Below are 22,500 nucleotides of genomic sequence, written 5' to 3'. Positions count from 1 at the left end.
GACACAACACCACCGTCAGACGCTGTCACTCCCACACCTTGCCACACTTGTTCTTCCACCTTGCTCCTAGATGCGAGAGTTGTGCCATTAGAACTTGGGACTTGTAGGATGTTCTGGCTTTTCATTAATTTTTTTTCTTCGATCCACACACAGCTTCTGACTGAAATAGTTCTCACTTATGCACATGCCACTCTGTGGACACTGCTTATCCATTAGGGCCTCAAGGGGGCAGAAGAAACACTTCCTATCAATTTAAAATACAGTATGCAAGTTGGTTTTTTTTATATTTTGGGAGTTCAAAATAAAAACTGGCATGTATGAAAACAATTAAGTCAGATAGTCGTTGCCAGCACCGAAGAACGCATGCCATGTATGGCCTCCCATAGTGACCCCAATGTCATGATGTCCGGGCTCACTACACCCCAAATTCCAGAATCAGAAACAGCCTGAATCTTAGTCTCTACAAGGTATTCATAGTTTTCGCCCTCAGGATTCTGCTTGCAGCCTTATCTTCCTCAAGGGGGAGAATGGGGCAGTAGTTAAAGCTACAGCCTCATCCCCCTGAGCTGTGGGTTCAAACTCACCCCGTTCCCTGTGATCCAGATTGTGAACCCTCTGGGACAGACAAGGAAAAATGATTGAGTACCTGAATAATTTCATGTAAAGTAAACCATTCTGCGCTCCCGTGGGAGAATGGTAGACAAATGGATGAGAACAGATGCATTGGTAGCATGAGCCCTTAAGCTAAACGTCAGTTTTACACCCCTTCCTGTCAAATAACTTTCAGGCCCCAACCCTGCAGCCAGGGCCGGATTTAGGTGAAAAGAGGCCCTAGGCTATTCCACTTATGAGGCCCTTTCACCTCCCATTTTTAAGTTTGCAAATTACATGAGAGATAATAAAATACATCATTACTGTGATATATATCAATATGTTAAATGAAACATGTTGTTATTGGTACTAACCTTTATAAAAAATGTGACACGGATAAGAAATTAAAAAAAGTCGAGAACACTTATTTGGACATTTATTCTCAGCACCATATATAGTACTTGTAACAATAACTAATCAAACATAACACACAACATTGCCCCTTCCTATGTCCATAGTGCCCCTAGTGCGTCCTTCCTCACCTCACCCCCCCCCCCGATGCCCGCCTGCCTCCCATCCCCCTTCCATTGAACACCCCCATGCCATCCTGCCTGCCTGCCATTAACACACACCCCCCGCCCCCTTCCGATTCCAGCCTGCCTGCCTCCCATCCCCCTTCCACTGAAACCCCCCCACCCCCGATGCCAGTCTGGGCCGCCCTGTCCTGACAGATCCACATTTTGCCTCTCTCCCCGCGGGGCTGGGCTTTGCCCAGCTGTTTCCAGACTGACGTCTTTCCCTCCCCAATCCTCCTCCCAGGGCGAGAAAAAGAAAGGGAGACGCCGAGTCAGCGCCCCGTTGCGGCCGGAGCCGGTTTCGATCCCAAAGCGTAGAATTTCTCATTTTCGGTTCAGTGTTTTAGTATTCACTGTTTTTAGAATAGTGTAATTTTAATTTTGCTAACAATTTGAATGTAGGCCCTTCTTGATCTTGAGGCCCTAGGCTGAAGTCGAGTTAGCCTATAGGAAAATCCGGCCCTGCCTGCAGCTCACCCAAGACTCTGATAAGTAAAACTCAATAATCATGCTTATCACAGCATATATCCTATAAAAAAAAAAAAGCAGGCATGAGCTGATAGAGCCTAAGAATCACACTGACTCAAATAAGTATTATTTTGATTTGGCTGCAACTGCTCTTTGCTGTGGTCCAAAGAAACTGTTTTCCTAGGCAACCATCTAGAATACAATTCAGTGGCAGACCTGTAAGGAGCAGACTGCAATGCTCCATGGAGGAGTTTTTCTCCTATACCTACCATTGTAATGGCCCAGCTTTCTTCTGCATGTGGATCATATCTCATCTTCACACCTAAGAATCTCAAAATTCCTCATCACTTTGTACTAAGGTTAGTCACACTGTCTTAAATCTCATACCTTTCAAACCCTTATAGATGGGTAGTAGTATACTGTAGTCCATGCAATACATAAAAGATTCATTTCCTTATAAACTCAAAAACATGCAGACTTTAAAATGTTTCAGTATCTATGCACGGACCAACATATCTAATACAATTCTGTTTATATAGCTGTTAATATTTAGTGGCTACATCCCAAGAACACAGTCATTTAGGGAATCGGATAAGATCAATATTTTCAACATGAAAGTAAATGCTGCCAAAAGGTTGATGAGAAAATGGAAGAGACTGTTAATGACAGCTGACAGTGAATATCAGTAGTGTCCCTAGATAATAATTTCCTGCTGCAGTATAAATGGAAATAAAATGTTGAGTTGAAGCAAGCAGGCAGTCACGAAAGCAGCAGACCATTAACCTCCATTGTCTCTATTAGATGCTCATCAGAAATGGCAGCTTGTAATTTATTCATTAAATTTCAATCTAGATGTTTTTAATTGCATGTTTTTGGCTAGCTGTGTGCCTTGCAATAGCATATACACAGTGGGCTGCTGTCCCACTCTGCCAATTCCTGTTGCCTGTCCCACATCTACTATAGGGGGGGGGGGGAAGACAGAGAAAGCAAAGTTGCTCACCTGTAACAGGTGTTCTCAGTAGACAGCAGGGGAATGCAGCCACACTTGTAGGTGAAGTCCGCTGACGAAGCCTATGTGCTCTCCCCTAGCTAAGTAAGCTTTACACTTACTGGGCATGTGCGGGAATCAGTACTCCCACCACCCCTCCCCTTGGAATGCCAGTTTTGTGCCTAGCAATAAGAAAGGATTGAAAAAGAGGGGATGGCGGGCAAGTGTGGCTGCATTCCCCTGCTGTCTACAGAGAACACCTATTACAGGTGAGCAACTTTGCTTTCTCTGGAGACAAGCAGGGGATATGCAGGCACACTTGTAGGCGAGTCCCAAGCTTGACTAAGTATCTCGGTAGAGGAGAACCCTTTACATTGCAAAAAGGTTTCTTAAAACTGATTGACCAAATCAAACATCCTGTGAAAAACTCTGGTCCAAACAATAGTGCTTGGTAAACGTGTGTGCAGAGGACCACGTTGCTGCTTTGAAAATATCTTGAATAGGAATGGATCTTAAACTTGCTAGGGAAGTAGCTGTAGCCCTAAGTTTATGAGCTTCAATTTTTCCATGTGCTTGAGTATCTGCCTTTGCATAGCAAAAATTGATGCACTGTGTTATCACAAAGAGAGTTCTTTTTGATACTGGCTTTCCTTGGGTATCTGGATTATAAGAAATGAAAAGCTGATTAGATTGTCACAAGGAAGCCATTGCTCTGATATAAAAAAAGCAATGCTCGTCTACAGTCTAATGTATGGAGATGTTGCCCTGCTGAAGAAGAATGCAGAGGAGGGAAAAACGTTGGTACGGTTATAGTTTGGTTGAGATAAAAATCTGTTGCAACCTTCGGAAGAAATTTTGGATGAGTTCCGAGTTGTACTTTAGTAGGGAAAAATTTAAGATACGGATAATATGTTACTAATGCTTGTAGTTCACTGATTCTTCTGGCGGAAGTTACAGCTGTGAGAAAAACCGTTTTCCAAGTAAGAAAAGAAAGTGAAGCAGATCCCAGGGGTTCAAATGGGTCTTGCATTAAGACATCCAACACCAGATTAATATCCCATGCTGGAGGTGGATCACGGATGGGAGGTTTAAGATTGTGAAGACCTCGGAGAAATCTGGAGATGAGGGGATGATGAGATTGCTGCCAAATGGTATCGAACTGAGTTAGATTTAAGACCAGGCTCTGACAAATGCGTTCCGTCGGACAGTTGAGAGGATTGTGATGGTGATTTTGAGACCAAATGGAAAACTGTTTCCATTTAGAATGATTTCCTGGTAGAAGGATGTCTTGCTGCTAGAAGAACAGTTTTTACTTGCTGTGTAAGTGGGAAATTGTCTAGGACTGAGGTTTCAATTTCCAAGCTGTCAAGCTGAGACTGCGAAGGTTGGGCTGAAGTAATTGGCCCTGCTACTGCGATAGCAGAGACGGGGAGGGGGGGGGGGCAACCAGAAGGTGTGGATACCAACTTTGACGGGGTCAGTGAGGTGCAATGAGAATAATGTGAGCCCTGTCCATAGTGACTTTCTGAAGCACCTTGGATATTATAGGAAAAGCATACAGAAGGTTGAGGCCCCAATGTTTGGAGAAAGTATCCCTTGCTATTGCTTGAGAAGTTGGGCAGAGAGAGCAAAAGGCTGTGCAGATGGCATTGTCTTGCGAAGCAAAGAGATCTACTGTTGGAGTTCCCCAAAGAAGGAATATCTGATGTGGAATGGCAGGGTCGAGGGTCCACTCGTGTGGGTCGAGTTTCTTGCTGAGGGAATCTGCAAGGATGTTGTGTTCTCCCCAGAATGTAGACCGCTTGCAGATGGACCCCATAGTGAGAGCATAAGTCCATAGACGAAAAGCTTCTCTGCAGAGAGAGATCCTGAACCTCCCTGCTTGTTCACACAGAACATTACATAGTATCTAAGCCTAATTCAGCTCGTTGAACGCCAAGTCTGGGAAAGAAGATTAGAAGAACTAAAGACTTGACAAGTGAAAATCAGAGACTTATTTTTAAAAGACATTTTATTTATGAACCATTTTTATGAAAAAAGATTCACCCAAAGGCACTGACCCCCCAATTCTATAAATCCGCCTACAATTGGGCGCCTAAAGCGGTCTACCTAGCCAATCTAGGCACCTAGCTTAATCGGTGCCAATAATTGGCATTTAATACTTAATTGGTGTTAATTAGACTTAATAGGCACCCAACTCGAAAAGCGTGATTCTACAAAGAGTAGGTGCCTAGTCCAAAGTGGGGGTGGTTCGGAGCAGATCATGGACATGTTTTCAAGTTAGGCGCTGTCGTGTGCTTGACTTAGGTGCAGGCATTTAAGTCAAGAAAACCCTGGCATAAAGATGGTGTGCCTAAAAGTCAGGATGCCTAGCGACACCTATGGCAGTGCTAAGTGTGAGTCTATACAGTGTGTCTTAACTTATGCCGCACTGATAGTTGCTGATTTGTTTTTTAGGTGACATTTGGGCCTAAATGTATACACAAAACTGTTCTTTTCCAGTAGAATTTTGTGTACAGCGTATAAAAATTACTAGCATGTGAAGTTTGCCAGTTATTCTTTTAGAGGTGACCAACAAGATTCAATGCCATATTAACCAGTAGGCAATGTAAGCGCATGATGAGGGGCCTCTGTCTCCACAGACGGATACAATTTGAGCCATGCATTACTTATCCGTTACCCGTTTGGCTTCTCCTTATGGAAACTCTGGCTCCTGCATTTCTTTATTTGTATACACCCTGCCTACATGGCTCTTGGGCTTTGATGAAACGCTCCAATGTCTCAGTCACTGCAAAGACTTCTATTTTTCAGTTTTCATAAGGATAACCATATTAGTCTGTAGCAATGAAAACGGTTCATAGACAACGGCGCGAAAGACAAAGGCGCGCCCAGACAATTGAGCGCAGCGCGGAAGTGGCGCGCCGCTCAAAATTACTGTTTTTAGGGGCTCTGACGGGGGTTTTTGTTGGGGAACCCCCCCACTTTACTTAATAGACATCGCGCCGGCATTATGGGGGGTTGTAACCCTCCACATTTTACTGTAAACTTAACTTTTTCCCTAAAAACAGGGAAAAAGTGAAGTTTTCAGTAAAATGTGGGGGGTTTCAACCCTCCACACCCTCCACAACGCCCCCACAACGCGGCACGATGTCTATTAAGTAAAGTGGAGGGGGGGTTCCCTCCCACACACCCCCGTCGGAGCCCTGAAAACATTAATTTTGAGCGGCGCTCGCCTCCGCGCTGCGCTCAATTGTCTGGGCGCGCCTTTGTCCCGGCACGCTTTTGACCTGACACCATGAAAACAAAGGCTTGTGAAACCTTAGAGTAACTGATTTACTGAGGACAAGAGTCTAATTTAAATACAGTATGGAGTTTTAGCAACTAAAGAATCACAAACTTCTAGAAGTATTATAAACAAGGTTTTTTTAATTCTGAAAAACTCAAAATGTGTGCAAAAATACAGCTTTTGCACAATATTATTTTCTTTTTTTTTTTGTTAATAGAAAACATGCTGGCATTATGTATTAACCTATTTTTTCAGATGAGTTCACAATGCTATCGTCCATGGTGTAAAATGCTAACAGTACACAAATTCAGTTCAAAAGACAAATATCCCACTATTACAATTTCACTGCCAGTGTCCGACTTCCCTATACAATGATTAAAATTGCCTTGCTAGAAGAAAATATAAAACCATTGTCAAAGCACATTAAAAAATAGCAATATCTCAGAAAAAAACCCTTAAAAAAGTAAAATAAAATCCATACCTGCAATGTAAATCCTGTATAAAAATGCATACATCGCTTTATAATATTCCCCCAATAATGCAAAATAGATAGCAAATACAGATATGATTTATGAATGACAATTTTAAATTTAAGCAGCATAAAGAATAAACACATCAACATGTGTAACATTTATATGACTTCTCTTAATCAGAAAAGACACTTTAGTAAAGCATTTGTGCCCCTTTTCTTTTCTAATTGCATACAAGATGTGGACATCTCTTGATGAATCCACTTTGTTTGAACGCTCTCATCTGAAAGCCACAATACAGACTAATAGTGTTCTAAAAAACAAAATCACTTGGAGCCAAAAGTTAAATTAATTCCTAAATTTCAACCACAAGAAATGCCAAAGTTTAGTCAAATACTTTTCGGATTCTCATTTAAGACTTACAGTGGGGATTACTGCCTGGCACACAAATGATACCTAAAAATGATTATTTTTTTCATTCATTTAAAAACAAAACAGCTCCATGTCTTGCCCTTAGGATCTACAATTTTGGTAAGGCAGCTTAGGGGAAAAATACCTGAAATCATGAGGCCCAAACATGCTAAGTTTCAAAGATGCAAGGAAATAAAGACAGATGAAAATAATTAGAAATGATCAGAAAGATCATCTTATTTTACAATGTGCCATCACTGTCGAGGAACATGAGAAATTATTTTAGGAAAAATTCATTAGCATCTCTACTAACACCAAGGGCTTCTTTTACAAAGCCACGCTAGGGCCTTAACGCGTGGAGTAGCGCGCGCTAAATTACCGCGTGCGCTAGCCACTACCGCCTCCTTTTGAGCAGGCGGTAGATTTTCGGCTAGCGTGCTAATCCGGTGCGTGCGTTAAAAACGCTAGCGTACCTTTGTAAAAAGAGCCCCGAGTTTTGTTCCAGTCCAAACAAGCACAAAAACATTTACTGTTTGGACTTATTTTGGAGTGATCTTGCAAACCACTTTACATATGGTCTATTTTAAATGCCCTTCAGATAGTCCTTTTTTTCATAAAAAATACACATAAAGAGAAAAGTAGTGGGACTGGAGGTAGGGTCTCTCTGTTCCTGTTTCATTATTTTTCACATCTTCAAGTGCAGAAACTTTTCAGGACTCTTAGGTAAATGCATAGGCTAGTCTAAATGTTCTGGTATTTGCATGTCAAAACAATAAAGAGGAATCAAAACAAACATAAAAAGGTAATAAAAATATTTGGCACTTCATTAACATTAAACAGATACATTCTTCCTTTTTTTTTTTAATAAAGTTTGAATATTTAGTTAGTTCTCTGTATGGGATATCTCAATTCCTCCTTCACTGGGTAGTCCAGAATAGAGAATGACACGATGACAAAATTCATCACCGTTCCCGTCCCCGCGGATAACCGCGGGAAATAATCCCATGTCATTTTCTAGTGTGTATTTCAACCTCGGTCCTTCTACACCAGCATTCTTCAAAGCAAAGCTTGCGGGTCAGTGATTGTGCCCAATTATACTCTGATTCTTCCCTCTCTCCTTAAAGAATGACATGAAGATGGTTTCCAGCGGTTATCCGCGGGGATGGGAACGGTGATGAATTTTGTCACCGTGTCATTCTCTAGTCCAGAACATACAAATCTACTTTGCTATGATGAATTTCTAACTTGTCTGGCTTGGTATACTCTCTAAATTCTCTCTCTCATGTGTATCCCAGGCGGGATTATTGATGACTTAAAATCGAAGAACAGAACATTTTATAGGAATCTCTTATCTAATTCACTCCCCCCTTTCCAAATCAACACATGTTTTACAAAATGCTGCCCCCTCTTTCACTGGCTGAGAGAAATGAATGCAAAAGGAAGAAATAGTTTACTACTCATGTATTTTGCAACCCGGTTCCACAATTCTCTAGGTGGACATAAAAACTTATTTTAACATCTCCGAAACAAACATTTTTTACTAGGAATTAAAAATCTTCAGTTGCTTATTACTAAGACCTGCTTTTCTTATGGTTTTGAAACAAACGGTACAGGCACGAGAGCTCATGTAGAAAAGGGAATCAAAGGTTGAACAAGTGTATGAAGACCACCCTTAAGACATTCAACCTAACTTCCCAATGCAAATGCAGTTATTCTGCCAATTCCACAGGACAATGCTGAATCTTCAACTGTTATTTTAGACAGAAGTGAATAAATAGGTAAATAACTTCGCCATGGAATTTAAATCCCAAATCTGTCATGCCAGAAAGAATATAAATTAAGAGAACATTGCTTTAATGCACTCTGAAATGCACAAGGCAATGATACAACGTAGCTGTCTCTTTATGTATTAACAGCTAAAGTATAGTAGAGAAGGCTGTAGGTGGAAACCCAACAGCTGAAATTGAGTCAACATGGAGTCATCTGGCTGTTTTCATATGGGCCTCCCAAGTCAGCACTCTCAGGTGACAGCCATGCCATGTGTTCATGCAACTAGACGCCATGTTCAACAAACTATATTATGAAGTTGTCGTTTGTCTGCTCTTTGCTCATATCCAGCTTGTACAGATAGTCATGCAAAAGTACAATGATACAAGCTACAAATATCTTAGGTGGCAGCTCAGACACATTCTTCAGCTGACATCAAGAGGGGGTTGATATATTCAAAACCTTCAAATTCAGACTGGTCTATCTTCTTTACAATATCCCTGGTAAAACAGAAGAAAAAGAAACGATTAGAACAAGGGCAGTGTCCAAAGTAAGGCTGATATAGGCACTAACTTTCCTCAGTAAGGACAACCTGAAAAAAATTGGGCAGCCTACTGGTGGGTGGGGGACGATATATAGTACAGTAGTCTTCCATTAAGTTGGGGCCATTTTGGATTCTAATAATCTGAAGGACTGCTGCCAAATATCTTCTCATGCAGAGCCATGAAACCGCTGACCAGTGTGTGTCAATGACACCTATCTCTACCAGTGGGTATCTTCAAGTTTTTGAGCATTTCCAAATGCATTCTTTTATCTATTGAAAAATGCCTTGTCATTCGAGCTAGCGGTTCTTTCCCTCATTCACTTACCCCATTTGGTCCTGAAAATGGAAAAGGAGGCAGAGTACTCAGAAAGACAATAGAGACCACCCTAGGGGTCTCCAGGGGCACCATTGGCGCCCTAGGCCTTGCACCGAACACTGATATAGAGTAACCCACTTTTAACAGAAAGGTAAGGGGTGAAAATTTTATTTCAGAAAGGCATAGCTGACCACCAAGACAGATGTGTCTAAATAGGCAGCCATTACTCGTTTGTAATATCTTTGCACCCAATTGGAATGATAGAAGATTTTATTTAAAAAACTGTTTTCTCATCTTGAGGAGTTTAAAGAAATTTCTCTGATAACGGGATGTGGGGAGGATGGGCGATTTCAATTGTGTCTTTGAACCACGCTCCATCTAGTCCAGCTATAGACCAGTGGTTCCCAAACCTGGTTCTGGAGGCACCCCAGCCAATCAGTTTTCAGGATAGCCACAATGAATTGCATACAATGGAAGCAGTGCCTACAAAATGGGTGGCGGTCTAAGTACTCACGCAATAAAGTTTTTATGGCTGCCTGCCTGCTAATGGGTGACTCAAAATGCTGCTCTCTCAATTTTTATTATTGTAAATATTTACAAAAAAAAAAAAAAAAGAAGAGGAAGGTTTTTCTTACAACCACCGGTCCGCAGAAAATTCCTGCCGGTCCGCACAGGGCCAGCGAGATCAGTACGTAAAATTCCTGCCAGTCTGTGTAGGGCTGGCAAGATCCTCCGACAGTAGCTTCCTCCCCTCCGCTCCCCTTCTAGCAGCTCTCAGTACTTGCCTACAGCGATTCACTTTGGCAGCTTTGGGGCTTTTGCCGAGTCGCAGCTCACCTCTGATGATGCAACATCCTCTTTTCTCAGAGGCGGCGCTACCCATCAAAGGACCCAAGACTGCCTAAGTGAATCGTGCTGCAGGCAAGGGGAGGGGAGCGGAGGGAAGGGGGAGGAAGCCACTGTTGGAGACTGGGAAGCTGCTGGATGGAGGGAGAAGGAGAGATTCTTCTGGGAGGGGAGGGGAGGGAAGGGAAGAGAGTTACTGTTGGATAGAGGGAGGAGGGAAGGGAGAAGGAAAAAAGGAAGGAAACAGCTGGCAGGGAGATTAGAGGAGGGGAAGAGAGTCAGGGTGGAATGGAGAGATCAGATGAGGGAAAGGGGAGAGACAGAGGAATGAGAAAGTGGAGAGAAATTGATGCTGGAAAAGGGGTCAGCAGAGAAATAAGGAGAGAGGGACAAAGATGCTAGATCTGGTGTAGGAGAGATAAAAATGAAGAGAGCAGTGAAGCTGGAATGAATCATGTAAAAAGGAGAGACGATGAATGGAAAGGGGAGGGGGCATTGAAAGAAGGCAGATACCATATGGAAGGGGGAGAGGGCAAGTACCGGATGGAAGGGGCAGATGCTGGATTGAAGAGAAAGAGAGGGGAGACGCTGGAAGAAAGAGAATGAAAAGAAGATGAAAGCAGAAACCAGAGACGACAAAAGGTAGAAAAAATAATAATTTTATTTCTATTTTGTGACTAGAATGTATCAGATTTGAAATATGCATCCTGCTAGAGCTGGTGTTAGACATAACTGGGGACTGCAAAGCACAGGCAGTTCTTCTTTAGCTTCCAGCTGGCTTAGGGCTCTCTCTGACCAGAGGGCAGTTGCCCTAGTTGCACTCCCCTAACACTGTTCCTATTATGTGTGACTGCAGTGACAGCATTCGGTGAAATTCTGAAATCTTTTCTTCCTCCTTGAATTAAAGTGCATTAAGTACCATATAATACTCAAATATACACCAAGATGACTTGCCCCCCACCCCTACAAAAAGGAAGAAAAGAAAAAAGGTTGACTCAAATATAAACCTAGATTAGAAATTTGGGTAAAGAAAATATTGAGAGAAGTAGGGCAGAAAAACCGTACCTCTTTCTCTTATTTTTTGGGTTAAACATTTTGCAAGCCATGAAATAAATGCCCCTCAGATGACCTGCAATACTGCCCTGAGTTTATGGGACTAAAGCAAGCAGGTGGTTTTCTTATAAAGGAAATAGTATTTGGACTGCCACAGAGCTTCAACAGAAAAGGAAGAAGGTATTTCCCTGCACTGCAGACAAAGGCTCCTCTGGGGACACAGCTGAGCAACTGATTGTCTACAATCAAAGACAGAACATCCGAAGGAAGAAATTCCTCCAACTGACCTAACCTTCTCCTCTTATTACAATATCACTCAGATGTAATAGCACAACTAAATTAAAGGCCATGGAGAGGTCCAATGAATCTCAAGTGATGCTTTACTCCTATTTCACTCAAATTCAAGGCTAGTTTTGGTGCTAATTTTGCCCCTGAATCCTGGTTGGCAGGGAAAATGTATTGTTCTATATTCCTTTTGGTGATGAAATTCCCATGCTGTATAAAACACAGCCCTTTCATGATCTTGGTAATTTATAGATTAGAGATTGGTCCATAGTTTATAGGAGGAGTACAAATTCCCTTTTTTCAGTAACATAGATAAAGACCTGAATGTCCATTCAGTCTGCCCAACCTGATTCAATTTAAATTTTAAAATTTTTCTTCTTAGCTATTTCTGGGCAAGAATCCAAAGCTCTACCCGGTACTGTGCTTGGGTTCCTACTGCCGAAATCTCTGTTAAAACCTACTCCAGCCCATCTACACCCTCCCAGCCATTGAAGCCCTCCCCAGCCCATCCTCCACCAAACGGCCATATACAGACACAGACCGTGCAAGTCTGCCCAGTACTGGCCTTAGTTCAATATTTAATATTATTTTCTGATTCTAGATCCTTTGTGTTCATCCCACACTTCTTTTAACTCAATCACAGTTTTACTCTCCACCACCTCTCTCGGGAGCGCATTCCAGGCATCCACCACCGTCTCCGTAAAGTAGAATTTCCTAACATTGCCTTTGAATCTACCACCCCTCAACCTCAAATTATGTCCTCTGGTTTTACCATTTTCCTTTCTCTGGAAAAGATTATGTTCTATGTTAATACCCTTCAAGTATTTGAACGTCTGAATCATATCTCCCCTGTCTCTCCTTTCCTCTAGGGTATACATATTCAAGGCTTCCAGTCTCTCCTCATACGTCTTCTGGCGTAAGCCTCCTATCATTTTCGTCGCCCTCCTCTGGACTGCTTCAAGTCTTCTTATGTCCTTCGCCAGAAACGGTCTCCAAAACTGAACACAATACTCCAAGTGGGGCCTCACCAATGACCTGTACAGGGGCATCAACACCTTCTTCCTTCTACTGGTTTCGCCTCTCTTTATATAGCCCAGCATCATTCTGGCAGCAGCCACTGCCTTGTCACACTGTTTTATCGCCTTTAGATCTTCGGACACTATCACCCCAAGGACCCTCTCCCCGTCCATGCATATCAGTTTCTCTCCTCCTAATGTTTCCAAGTTGAAAGCAACTCCCCAGTTTGATAATGCACAGTGAAATACTCAAATGTGAAGAAAAAAAGATATTTCCTTTATATTTGGGTTCAGTATAACACAAAAATTATGTGTCTCCACTCTCTCAGCTCTCTAGCACTATACTGTCAGCTTACCAATTTGTGTTCACGAAAGCTGCTGTTGCGACAGCGAATAAGGATGTGACTGCAGACGGTGGATGCTGATCCAGTGCAGAGCCTTGAGTATCTATGCATGCTCAAGGCTTGCCGGCTTCCATGTAAGATAGTGGGCTCCAGGAGTTGAGTGCAGGAGGAAGAGGAGGACAGCCAGGTGGTAGCTCGAATATAAAGAAAGATCCTAATTTTGGGCCATACTTTTGGCCCAAAAGTTTTTGATTATATTCAAGTATATACGGTAAGAGGGAAGGTGAAAATTTATGATATTATTGGACTTTTTATAATTATTCTTGTGGTGAAAATTAGCATATGACTATTAAACAGTATTAATATTTATTTATTTTAAAAATGTCTTTCCCACCAAATACCTAAGTGGGTTACAGCTAGACACATATAATTCAACAATAGGCATCATCCTACTATACCAGTGGATCACTGATGTTTTATAATGGATAATTGTGTGTAATATTTCTATACCTGTTGTCTGTATATTTGTTATGTGTGTAATATTGTAATCTGCCTTGTCAAAGGCAGACTATAAATAAACCATCCCTCTCTTATCAATAACTCAACAGTAGAACTCATGCACAAATGAGTTTGAAGCAACTGCCTGAATTGCTCAATCTTTTTACATAGTTGTAATCTACCAGGCAATGAGTTCCAGTCTCGAGCCTCCCACTGAGAATGCAGCTTGTCTTGTTGACACATAATGTACTGAATTTACCAATAATATGGCCTGAGTGTAGCAAAAACCTGTATAAAAGCACACTAAGGCCACTTTTTGCTGCAGCTTCATAAAAGGCCCCCTCTAGTTACTAAATTGCTCATTGAAGGAAAGCTCCAGAATGAAAATTGCCATATATACTCGAATAAGTCATAGAAACATAGAAATAGACGGCAGATAAGGGCCACAGCCCATCTAGTCTGCCCACCCCAATGACCCTTCCCTACCTTTCTCTGTGAATAGATCCCACGTGTCTATCCCATTTGGCCTTAAAATCAGGCACGCTGCTGGCCTCAATAACCTGAAGTGGCAGACTATTCCAGCGATCAACCACCCTTTCAGTGAAAAAGAATTTCCTGGTGTCCCCGTGCAGTTTCCCGCCCCTGATTTTCCACGGATGCCCCCTTGTTGCCGCGGGATCCTTGAAAAAGAAGATATCTTCTTCCACCTCAATGCGGCCCGTGAGATACTTGAATGTCTCGATCATGTCACCCCTCTCTCTGCGTTCCTCGAGTGAGTACAGCTGCAACTTATCCAGCCGTTCCTCGTACGGGAGATCCTTGAGTCCCGAGACCATCCAGGTGGCCATTCTCTGGACCGACTCCAGTCTCAGCACATCCTTACGGTAATGCGGCCTCCAGAATTGCACACAGTATTCCAGGTGGGGCCTCACCATGGATCTATACAATGGCATAATGACTTCAGGCTTACGGCTGACGAAACTCCTGCGTATGCAACCTATGATTTGCCTTGCCTTGGATGAAGCTTGCTCCACTTGATTGGCAGTCTTCATGTTCTCACTGACGATCACCCCTAAGTCTCGTTCTGCTTCAGTTCTTGTTAGGATCTCGCCATTAAGGATGTAAGTCTTGCATGGATTTTGGCTGACTTTGCATTTTTTGGCATTGAAGCTGAGTTGCCAGGATCTAGACCAGTGCTCCAGTAGGAGTAGGTTGTGCATCATGTTGTCAGACATTGAATTTATGTCTGTTTTGCTTTTGCCCACTACATTGCTTAGTTTGGTGTCATCGGCGAATAATGTTATTTTACCTCACAGCCCTTCTGCCAAGTCTAAGTCGATCAAAATATAAGTCGAGACCCCCCATTTTTCCCCCAAAAAGGAAGAAAAATGGTTGACTCGAATATAAGTCGAGCGGCTTAATATTCAAGTGCCCTGTCAGGATCTGCACCCAAGGTGTGAAGATGGGCTGCCACCACTTTGGTGAAGACCTTGGGTGCTGTCACCAATCCAAAGGGCATAGCTGCAAACTGCAAATGTTGCCTCAAGACGTGGAACCACAGATACTTCCTGTGGTCCGGGAAAATGGGAATGTAGAGATATGTCTTGGTTAGATCTAGGGAAAACAGCTCACAGGAGATCCTTTACATCAGTGAACTGGAAATCTGGATTTCAAATCTTCTGACTGCCCCACCAGCCTGACTACCACAGCCGGAGACCTCCGCCACACTCAGACAAGCTGCACAGAAGCCTGATGGAGGAATGCAGTCTGGCTCCAATCCCGGTTACGCCTCTACGGAACCGCTCAGCCTGCGCTCTACCCGCTGGCGGACGAACCTGAGGTGAGAGCAAGCTCCCAAGAGAATGGTCCCTGAGGCCCGATCTGATGTGCAGGCTGTCTAGGTGGCTTACTGAGAAGCAGGGAATACCCTAGAAGCAGACTTTTTCCAAAGACCTGCAATCTTTCGCAGTCAAGGATGTCCCCGCAGGGAACCTCCACAGCATGAGGGCAAAAAACGCAAATGTAAAACACAAGTAGAAATAAAACACAAGCAGAAAAGATAGATTCCTACAGCCTGACTTGTAGGAAGGAAGACTGAGGAGCTGGATTACTGGCACAATGATGAGGTATGAGGGGGAGGGGTTTAAGTCTAGGAAATTCTGAGGCTTCCTACAAAGTCCTGGCGAATGGAGGGAAATAACCCACTAGTCCCAGAATAAAGTGAGATTGTACAAGAAAAGCCCTATGTTCCCAGATTGGGGACCAAGTCCATTGGAATGTTCTCCAAGTCCTAGGTGTGCCTCGTCTACCATCTAACCTCTCCATTTTCATTAAATAATAAATCTAATTTTTTCATGTAGTTACTGAAGGACATGGTTCACCAATTCTTTAATATGCATTTTCTGGCTAAAAGATTTGTAATAGAGAATTAGTGTCTTTGTATTCATTTGTTTTTAATATTTCCTCTCTGCTTATGTTGGTTCAGTCACTACAGTGCCAATCCTTGGTCAAAGGTCATACACTAATGGTTTCTTTCTAGACTCTTACAATTATGAGCTCTAAATCTGGCCATTACACATCATCACTGCACAAAGACAGAATCCTTCCCACCCCAGGGGCTAACAGCACTGCTTCTGAAACATCCCTGCTCCATCTGTTCCAAGGAGTGAAAGAACCAAGCCAGGAATTACACCCAGCAGGGCCAGCTGAAGGCATGAGCTCGGTGAAGCACTGGCTCAAGACGCCAAAGCTTCAGGGTGCCAAAAGCTTGCGACACGTAGAACAGCAGGCCAGGTTCTAAGGGAACTGTGTTTTCTTTCATTTCTCTTAACTTCTGCTCTTCCTGGGGATTCTATCAGCTGTCTTAATTGGCTCAGTCTTCACAGCCATGCAAGTGTGTTCCTTTGCTGTCCTTGCGACAGGTACGTCTGTATGGCAGTGCACAGAACCATCACTGGCATACTAAGCCAACTCTAATTCTCAATTTTTAAAAAGGCATCAAAAACAAAATTTCTATAAAAACCATTAACCTAGCATGGAATTTAACGTCACATTTGTCACCAGCTAAAGTGGTGCTACAGCCCTGAAAATTAGCTATAATAAAATACTTTTTTGTAGCTTTGTAATGTCATTTCATAGCAATATATACTCAAAAGCAGCATAAGCTTAAAAGCAGGGAAAGGCTATAAGAACCAAGGCCTTTCGCTTCAAATTTGGTAAATGGTAATGTAATTTTAATTTTGGCGTTTCAAACCTCATTGGGATGATTATTCATTTGAAACAACGTTATGTAGAGTTTTAGCAGTAATAGGTCTTCTATTTGTTTGCGAGAAAATCTATGGCGGAGGGGGGACTTCGAGGGTTATACTTTTGGAAATGTTATAATTGAAGTTTGAATTGTTCTTATGATCTTTGGACATGTGTACAGCTTGCTTCATGCTATATTGGTTATTTTTTGTTCTCCTACAAAAGTTTCCACATTAAAAGAGCAGGGAGATTTCTAGGTGCCGCCTCCTCTGCCTGGGTCTCACCTAGTAGCATCAGTAAAATAAGCACAGCACAACCAATTTAGAACCACTAGGGAAGGGATTTTTAATATATTCAAAAGGTTATACCAGGGGTAAGAAACTCCGGTCCTCGAGAGCCATATTCCAGTCGGGTTTTCAGGATTTCCCCAATGATTATGCATTGAAAGCAGTGCATGCAAATAGATCTCATGCATATTCATTGGGGAAATCCTGAAAACCCGACTGACAAGTTTGACAAGTTTATTAGGATTTTATATACCGCCTATCAAGGTTATCTAAGCGGTTTTTACAATCAGGTACTCAAGCATTTTTCCCTCTCTGTCCCGGTGGGCTCACAATCTGTCTAACGTACCTGGGGCTATGGAGGATTAAGTGACTTGCCCAGGGTCACAAGGAGCAGCGCGGGGTTTGAACCCACAACCCCAGGGTGCTGAGGCTGTAGATCCAACCACTGCACCACACACTCCTCCTGGAATACGGCTCTTGAGGACCGGAGTTCCCTACCCCTGGGTTATACTCTCAGGGTTATGTCTTATGCTAAGGCAATCCAGTGCTTTTTTGCTATGGCAAGCTGTGTCTATATCCCTTTTTTACAGTACCAAATCCACAATGAGTTCGAACTGGGCTGCATTCCCCTCTGCCACTATGCCTCAGTCCAATTCTATATGGGCCTTCCCCTCCTCTAACCACTTACAGAAGCCACACAGGTTTTTCTCCACCCTCCAAGCATCTGGTCTCCCAAACGACTGGATTTCATATGCCATGGCTCTATGGCAGGGATGTCAAAGCCCCTCCTCAAGGACCTCAGTCCATTCGGGTTTTCAAGATTTCCCCAATGAATATAGATGAGATCTATTAGCATACAATGAAAGCAGTGCATGCAAATAGATGTTATGCATATTCATTGGGGAAATCCTGAAAATCCGACTGGATTGTGGCCCTCGAGGATGGACTTTGACACCCCTGCTCTATGGTATCTCTTTCCCTGCAATAGTGTCTCCATGTGTTCCAGCAGGATACTGCAGAGAATGGCAGCGAGAGAGAGATTAAAATGTTCAATTTCTCTTCTTACCCAAATCACTCAGATGTTACAAAATGTCAAAGGAGCATTTCCGTTAACACTCTTTAATTTACTCCCCCAAAAGGCGGGGTGGGGTGCAGTAGGTTCAGGGATGGTTGTCTAGGATTAGGTTTCTCTGACTCTATGATCTGGTTTCTCAATATGATCTGGTGTTCTTTCCCTTTGTAATCGATTTGCAAACCATTCTGCTGTGCCGCACAAAAGATTAAACCATAACCATGTATAAAAATCTTCCAGCAATAAGTATGTGCCACTTACTCGTCATCTGGAGTGAGCTGAACAGGCTCATTGGTGAACTGAATATCAAAATTATCCAAACCAAATTCTCCGCATATATTTGGTTTAAAGGGAGGGACCACTTGCTTTTGCTCCATCTAAAAATAAAACAAAACCCAAGCCAGAAATCACACCAGTCCTCAGGAATACGCACTCTGAAACTTATAGGGGATGTTTGCTCCATTTTCTCTTAGTGGTATCTACAGATCAGGCAAAATGGCCTGAAAGTTTTTCTGAAGGCCAACATGGATCACCTCACGATAACTGAAGTTAATTTGATTGCCCAGTGTCTTTTGAAATCAAAATGAACTCACAACGATCCACTCAGGCTTCACCAGGCAGAAGATCTCCTGAAATGGCAAGCAACTCTTACTATACCAAAGTAGTTAGCCCAGTTACACCAGGGATGGGCAAGACACTACATTATGCAATCAGAACCAGAAACGCACTAAAAACAATGGAAACAAACTGCTCGAGTGGCTATTCTTAAAATATTTGTGAAATACAGTAAACAAACAAAAACACCAGAACTAGTTAATGATGTCAATGGTGGCTTTGGTGTACCCCACTGACCGGCTAGATGTGTACCGAGGACTAGAATGAGAAACCCTATTAACATTTAAACTAAACTAAACCTTAGGTTTGTATACCGCACCATCTCCACAAGCGTAGAGCTCGGCACAGTTTACAGAGTTAGGTTGAAAAGGAGCTACAATGAAGGGTTATAGGAAAGGAGCTAGGAAGATAAAGAGGGACAGGGTACCAAAGAGCGGGAGGTGTTAGATTTTTGAAAAGAGCCAAGTTTTCAGGTGTTTGCGGAAGGATTGGAGGGAGCTTGAAATTCTGAGCGGGGATGTGAGGTTGTTCCAGGTTTCTGTGGTTCTAAAGGGGAGGGATGTTCCTAGTTTTCCTACGCGGGATATACCTTTTGCAGAGGGGAATGATAGTTTCAGTTTTTGGGAGGATCTAGTGGAATTAGGGTTAGAGGAGTTCCAGAAGAGTGGGATAACGGGAGGGAGGATGCCAAGTAGGATCTTGAAAGCTAAACAGGCACATTTAAAGAGGACTCTGGAGTGAACTGGGAGCCAGTGAAGTTTGGACAGGAGTGTTTCCCCAAAAATAAGCCCTAGCATGATTTTTGGGGTAGGTCTTAATATAAGCCCTACCCCCGATAATAAGCCCTAGTCGTAGGCAGTGGCGCTTCCCCCCACCGCACATCCAAACCCCCGCTGACTCCCCCCATCCTTCTCTTCCAACTAATCCCCACCAACCGCAACCATAAATACCTTGCTGGGAGCGTCGGGCCAGCAGTACTCACAGGCTGCTTCGCGGCCTTCTCGCTGGGGCCATTTGTGTATTTATGGTCGCAGTCAGCGGGGATCGGTTGGGAGGGAAGGATGGAGGGTCATTGGCGGTTCGGCTGCGTGGCGGGGGCAGCGGCAGGTGCTCAAGGGTTCTGCTGCACAGGGGGATGGGAGGGAAGGATGGAAGCTGGGCAAAGGGTTCTGCTGCACAGGGGGATGGGAGGAATGGAGGGATAGAAAGATGCTGCAGAGGGAAGGCATAAGGGGATGGATGAGAGGGGAGGAAAGATGTTGCACATGAGGGGGAAAGCAAAAAGGAAGAATTGGGGTGAAGGAAAGGAAAGGAGAGATGATCATGTACATGAAAAAAATAAACCCTACCCGAAAATAAGACCTAGTGCCTTTTTTGGGCCCCAAATGAATATAAGAACTGTCTTATTTTCAGGGAAACACAATATAAAGCAATATGTTTTGATTAATGTAAACTTTTTTTTATAGTATATATGTGTAAGAAACCTTGCATTAATAAAATGGCTGCCCTGAAACATAGTTCTCCAAATCCATTAAATTTATAGCACTAAACAAGCCTCATCAGTTTTAAATAGTAAAATTTAATTGATATGAAAGATGCTACATTTGCACAACTAGGAGAGACCTTCATTTATCAATAAAGCAGGCTCCAGCAGATTCTAACAACTGGTTTCCATACCATGTCCCAATCAACATTCCGGAAGAATGGATGTCCCTGAATGTCAGCAAATCCAGTCTGGGGATGACAGCCTAGACGGTCCTTTGGATCCTGAGCAAAGGGGGGAAAAAAGATCCTTCTTTGAGAGCTGTCTGAATTAGGGTGGCAGATTTTTAAATAGTGCAACTGAATTTCAACTATAAGCTCACAAGTTTAAAATGTCTAAAACACCAACATCATTTCCCTTCTCTCCTCGAGCACAGCTGCTCCATGGCATGTTGTGCAGACCAGCCACTGGATTCCTGTGCTGCAGCGTGCAAGGGTCAACCCCAAATCATTAATTTATATACTAATTAATTCTGTCTCGATGCCACAATGGCTTAAGTCAGGTGAATGGTACAATACATGGCTATAACCCACAGGTTCTGGATAGGCAAAAATCTCTGACAGGAACAGTTCAGTAAGTAATAAGCTCAAATGCAGACAAGCAAAAATCATGATGAGAAACAGGATGTGGATTTAACAAAACCCCTGGTTCAATGGGATTCAAACTATTTCACCTGAAAATCAAAAAGAGGACAAAGAGCTCCTAAGTACCGTATTTTCACGTAGATAACGCGCACCCGTGTAAAACGCGCACACAGGTATAGCGCGCGGGGAACACAAATTTATGTAAAGAAATTTTTATATACCGCGCACACGGGTATACCGCGCATGCCGCCCCGACTCTCCTCTGGCCCGCCCCGACTCTCCTCTCCCCTTGAAGTCCTGTCCCCACCCTGAAAGCCTGATGCCCCCCCCCCCCGACGTCCAATTCACCCCGCAGGACCGCTCGCACCCCCCCCCCCGACGTCCGATTCACCCCCCCGCAGGACCGCTCGCACCCCTACCCTGAAGGACCGCTCGCACCCCCACAGCCTCCCCACCCCCCCCATCATGGAGAAGCTCCTACCGTTCTCCTGCTGCTTCCTCTGCCGGCGGTCCCAGGCCTTCTGTGAGCCCTGCTCTGAAATGCTTCCTCTTCCGGTGGTCCCAGCCCTTCTGTGAGCCCTGCGTCTGGCTGCTTCCTCTTCCGGAGGTCCCGCTCTTTCTCTGACATCAGAGAAAGGGCGGGACCACTGGAAGAGGAAGCAGCACAGACGCAGGGCTCACAGAAGGGCCGGGACCGTTGGCAGAGGAAGCAGCAGGAGAACGGTAGGAGCTTCTCCCTGATGGAGGAGGTGGGGAGGCTGTGGGGGTGCGAGCGGTCCTTCGGGGTGGGGGTGCGAGCGGTCCTGCGGGTGGGGTGAATCGGACGTCGGGGGGGGATGCGAGCGGTCCTGCGGGATGAATCGGACGTCGGGGGGGGGGGGGAACTATGTAAAAAAACCGTTGTAAAACGCGCTCACGCGTAAGGTTATGCACGGTTTGTAAAATAGTGTATAACGCGCACGTTATATGCGTGAAAATACGGTATATAGGAACAACAACTTGACTGGGTTGGAGCTGGTAAAATATCGGAGGTTGGAAAATTTATAATACTAATCAAGCAGTAAAAATATGAAACAAACAGTGAAGACTTTTCTCACTAGACTTGAAACAATAAATTCACATATGAGGTGCTGCAGCTTTTGTTTGATTCTCAGCACGACAGGCATATTGTGTTATGCAATTTATCTAGTTTTGCTGCTGTGCAAGAGAATTAAAAAAAGGAGAATGAGCAGAGGCATAAAAGAAGTTCCCTCCTCTATTCCACCATGCCCCAGAACATGATACAAAAAATACATTTGCAAACAAAATGTATTATGGCAAACTGATCACTTTTATCATTTTCTTTTTCAAGTTTAATAAACATTTGCATACCGCCTATCAGTCTTCTAAGCGGTTTGTACATAATAAAAATAGAGTAACATACATTAAAACATACAGAACCTACTAGAACGATAGGATTAAGAATTGCATTATAAAATAGGAAAGAGCCCTAGAGGGGAACTACAAAAGGAAGGGGGATCCCATCTGATAACCAAAGCAAAAATGAAGATAGCGTTTCACGAGGGAAGTGCGTTAGAGGTTGAACGCATCTTTCAAAAGAAACGTTTTTCGTTTTCCTTTGAAACAGTCTAGCATGGGTTCATCCCGTAGTTCCGGGGGTAATGAGTTCCAAAGAGATGGGGCTGTGAAGGAGAT

The 22,500-nt window shown here is 43.4% G+C and overlaps 1 protein-coding gene across 1 annotated transcript in view; it reads right to left on the bottom strand.

Moving 5' to 3' along the window:
* Positions 1–7,872: 7,872 nt before the first annotated feature.
* The window catches only part of PRKCI (protein kinase C iota), a 73,038-nt gene continuing 58,410 nt past the window's right edge, over positions 7,873–22,500 (bottom strand). Inside the window, exons 16-18 of the mRNA XM_033958480.1 lie at positions 20,356–20,445; positions 18,325–18,440; positions 7,873–9,056 (exon numbers count right to left, since the gene is read on the bottom strand). Coding sequence (XP_033814371.1) covers positions 8,969–9,056; positions 18,325–18,440; positions 20,356–20,445 — 294 coding nt within the window. The 3' untranslated portion in view covers positions 7,873–8,968. The remainder of the gene's footprint in view (positions 9,057–18,324; positions 18,441–20,355; positions 20,446–22,500) is intronic.

Source organism: Geotrypetes seraphini, chromosome 9, assembly GCF_902459505.1.
Source record: "Geotrypetes seraphini chromosome 9, aGeoSer1.1, whole genome shotgun sequence".
In the NCBI taxonomy this organism is placed as follows: domain Eukaryota; kingdom Metazoa; phylum Chordata; class Amphibia; order Gymnophiona; family Dermophiidae; genus Geotrypetes; species Geotrypetes seraphini.
Note: the sequence above shows the minus strand (reverse complement) of the source record. Positions and strands in the feature narration are given on the sequence as shown.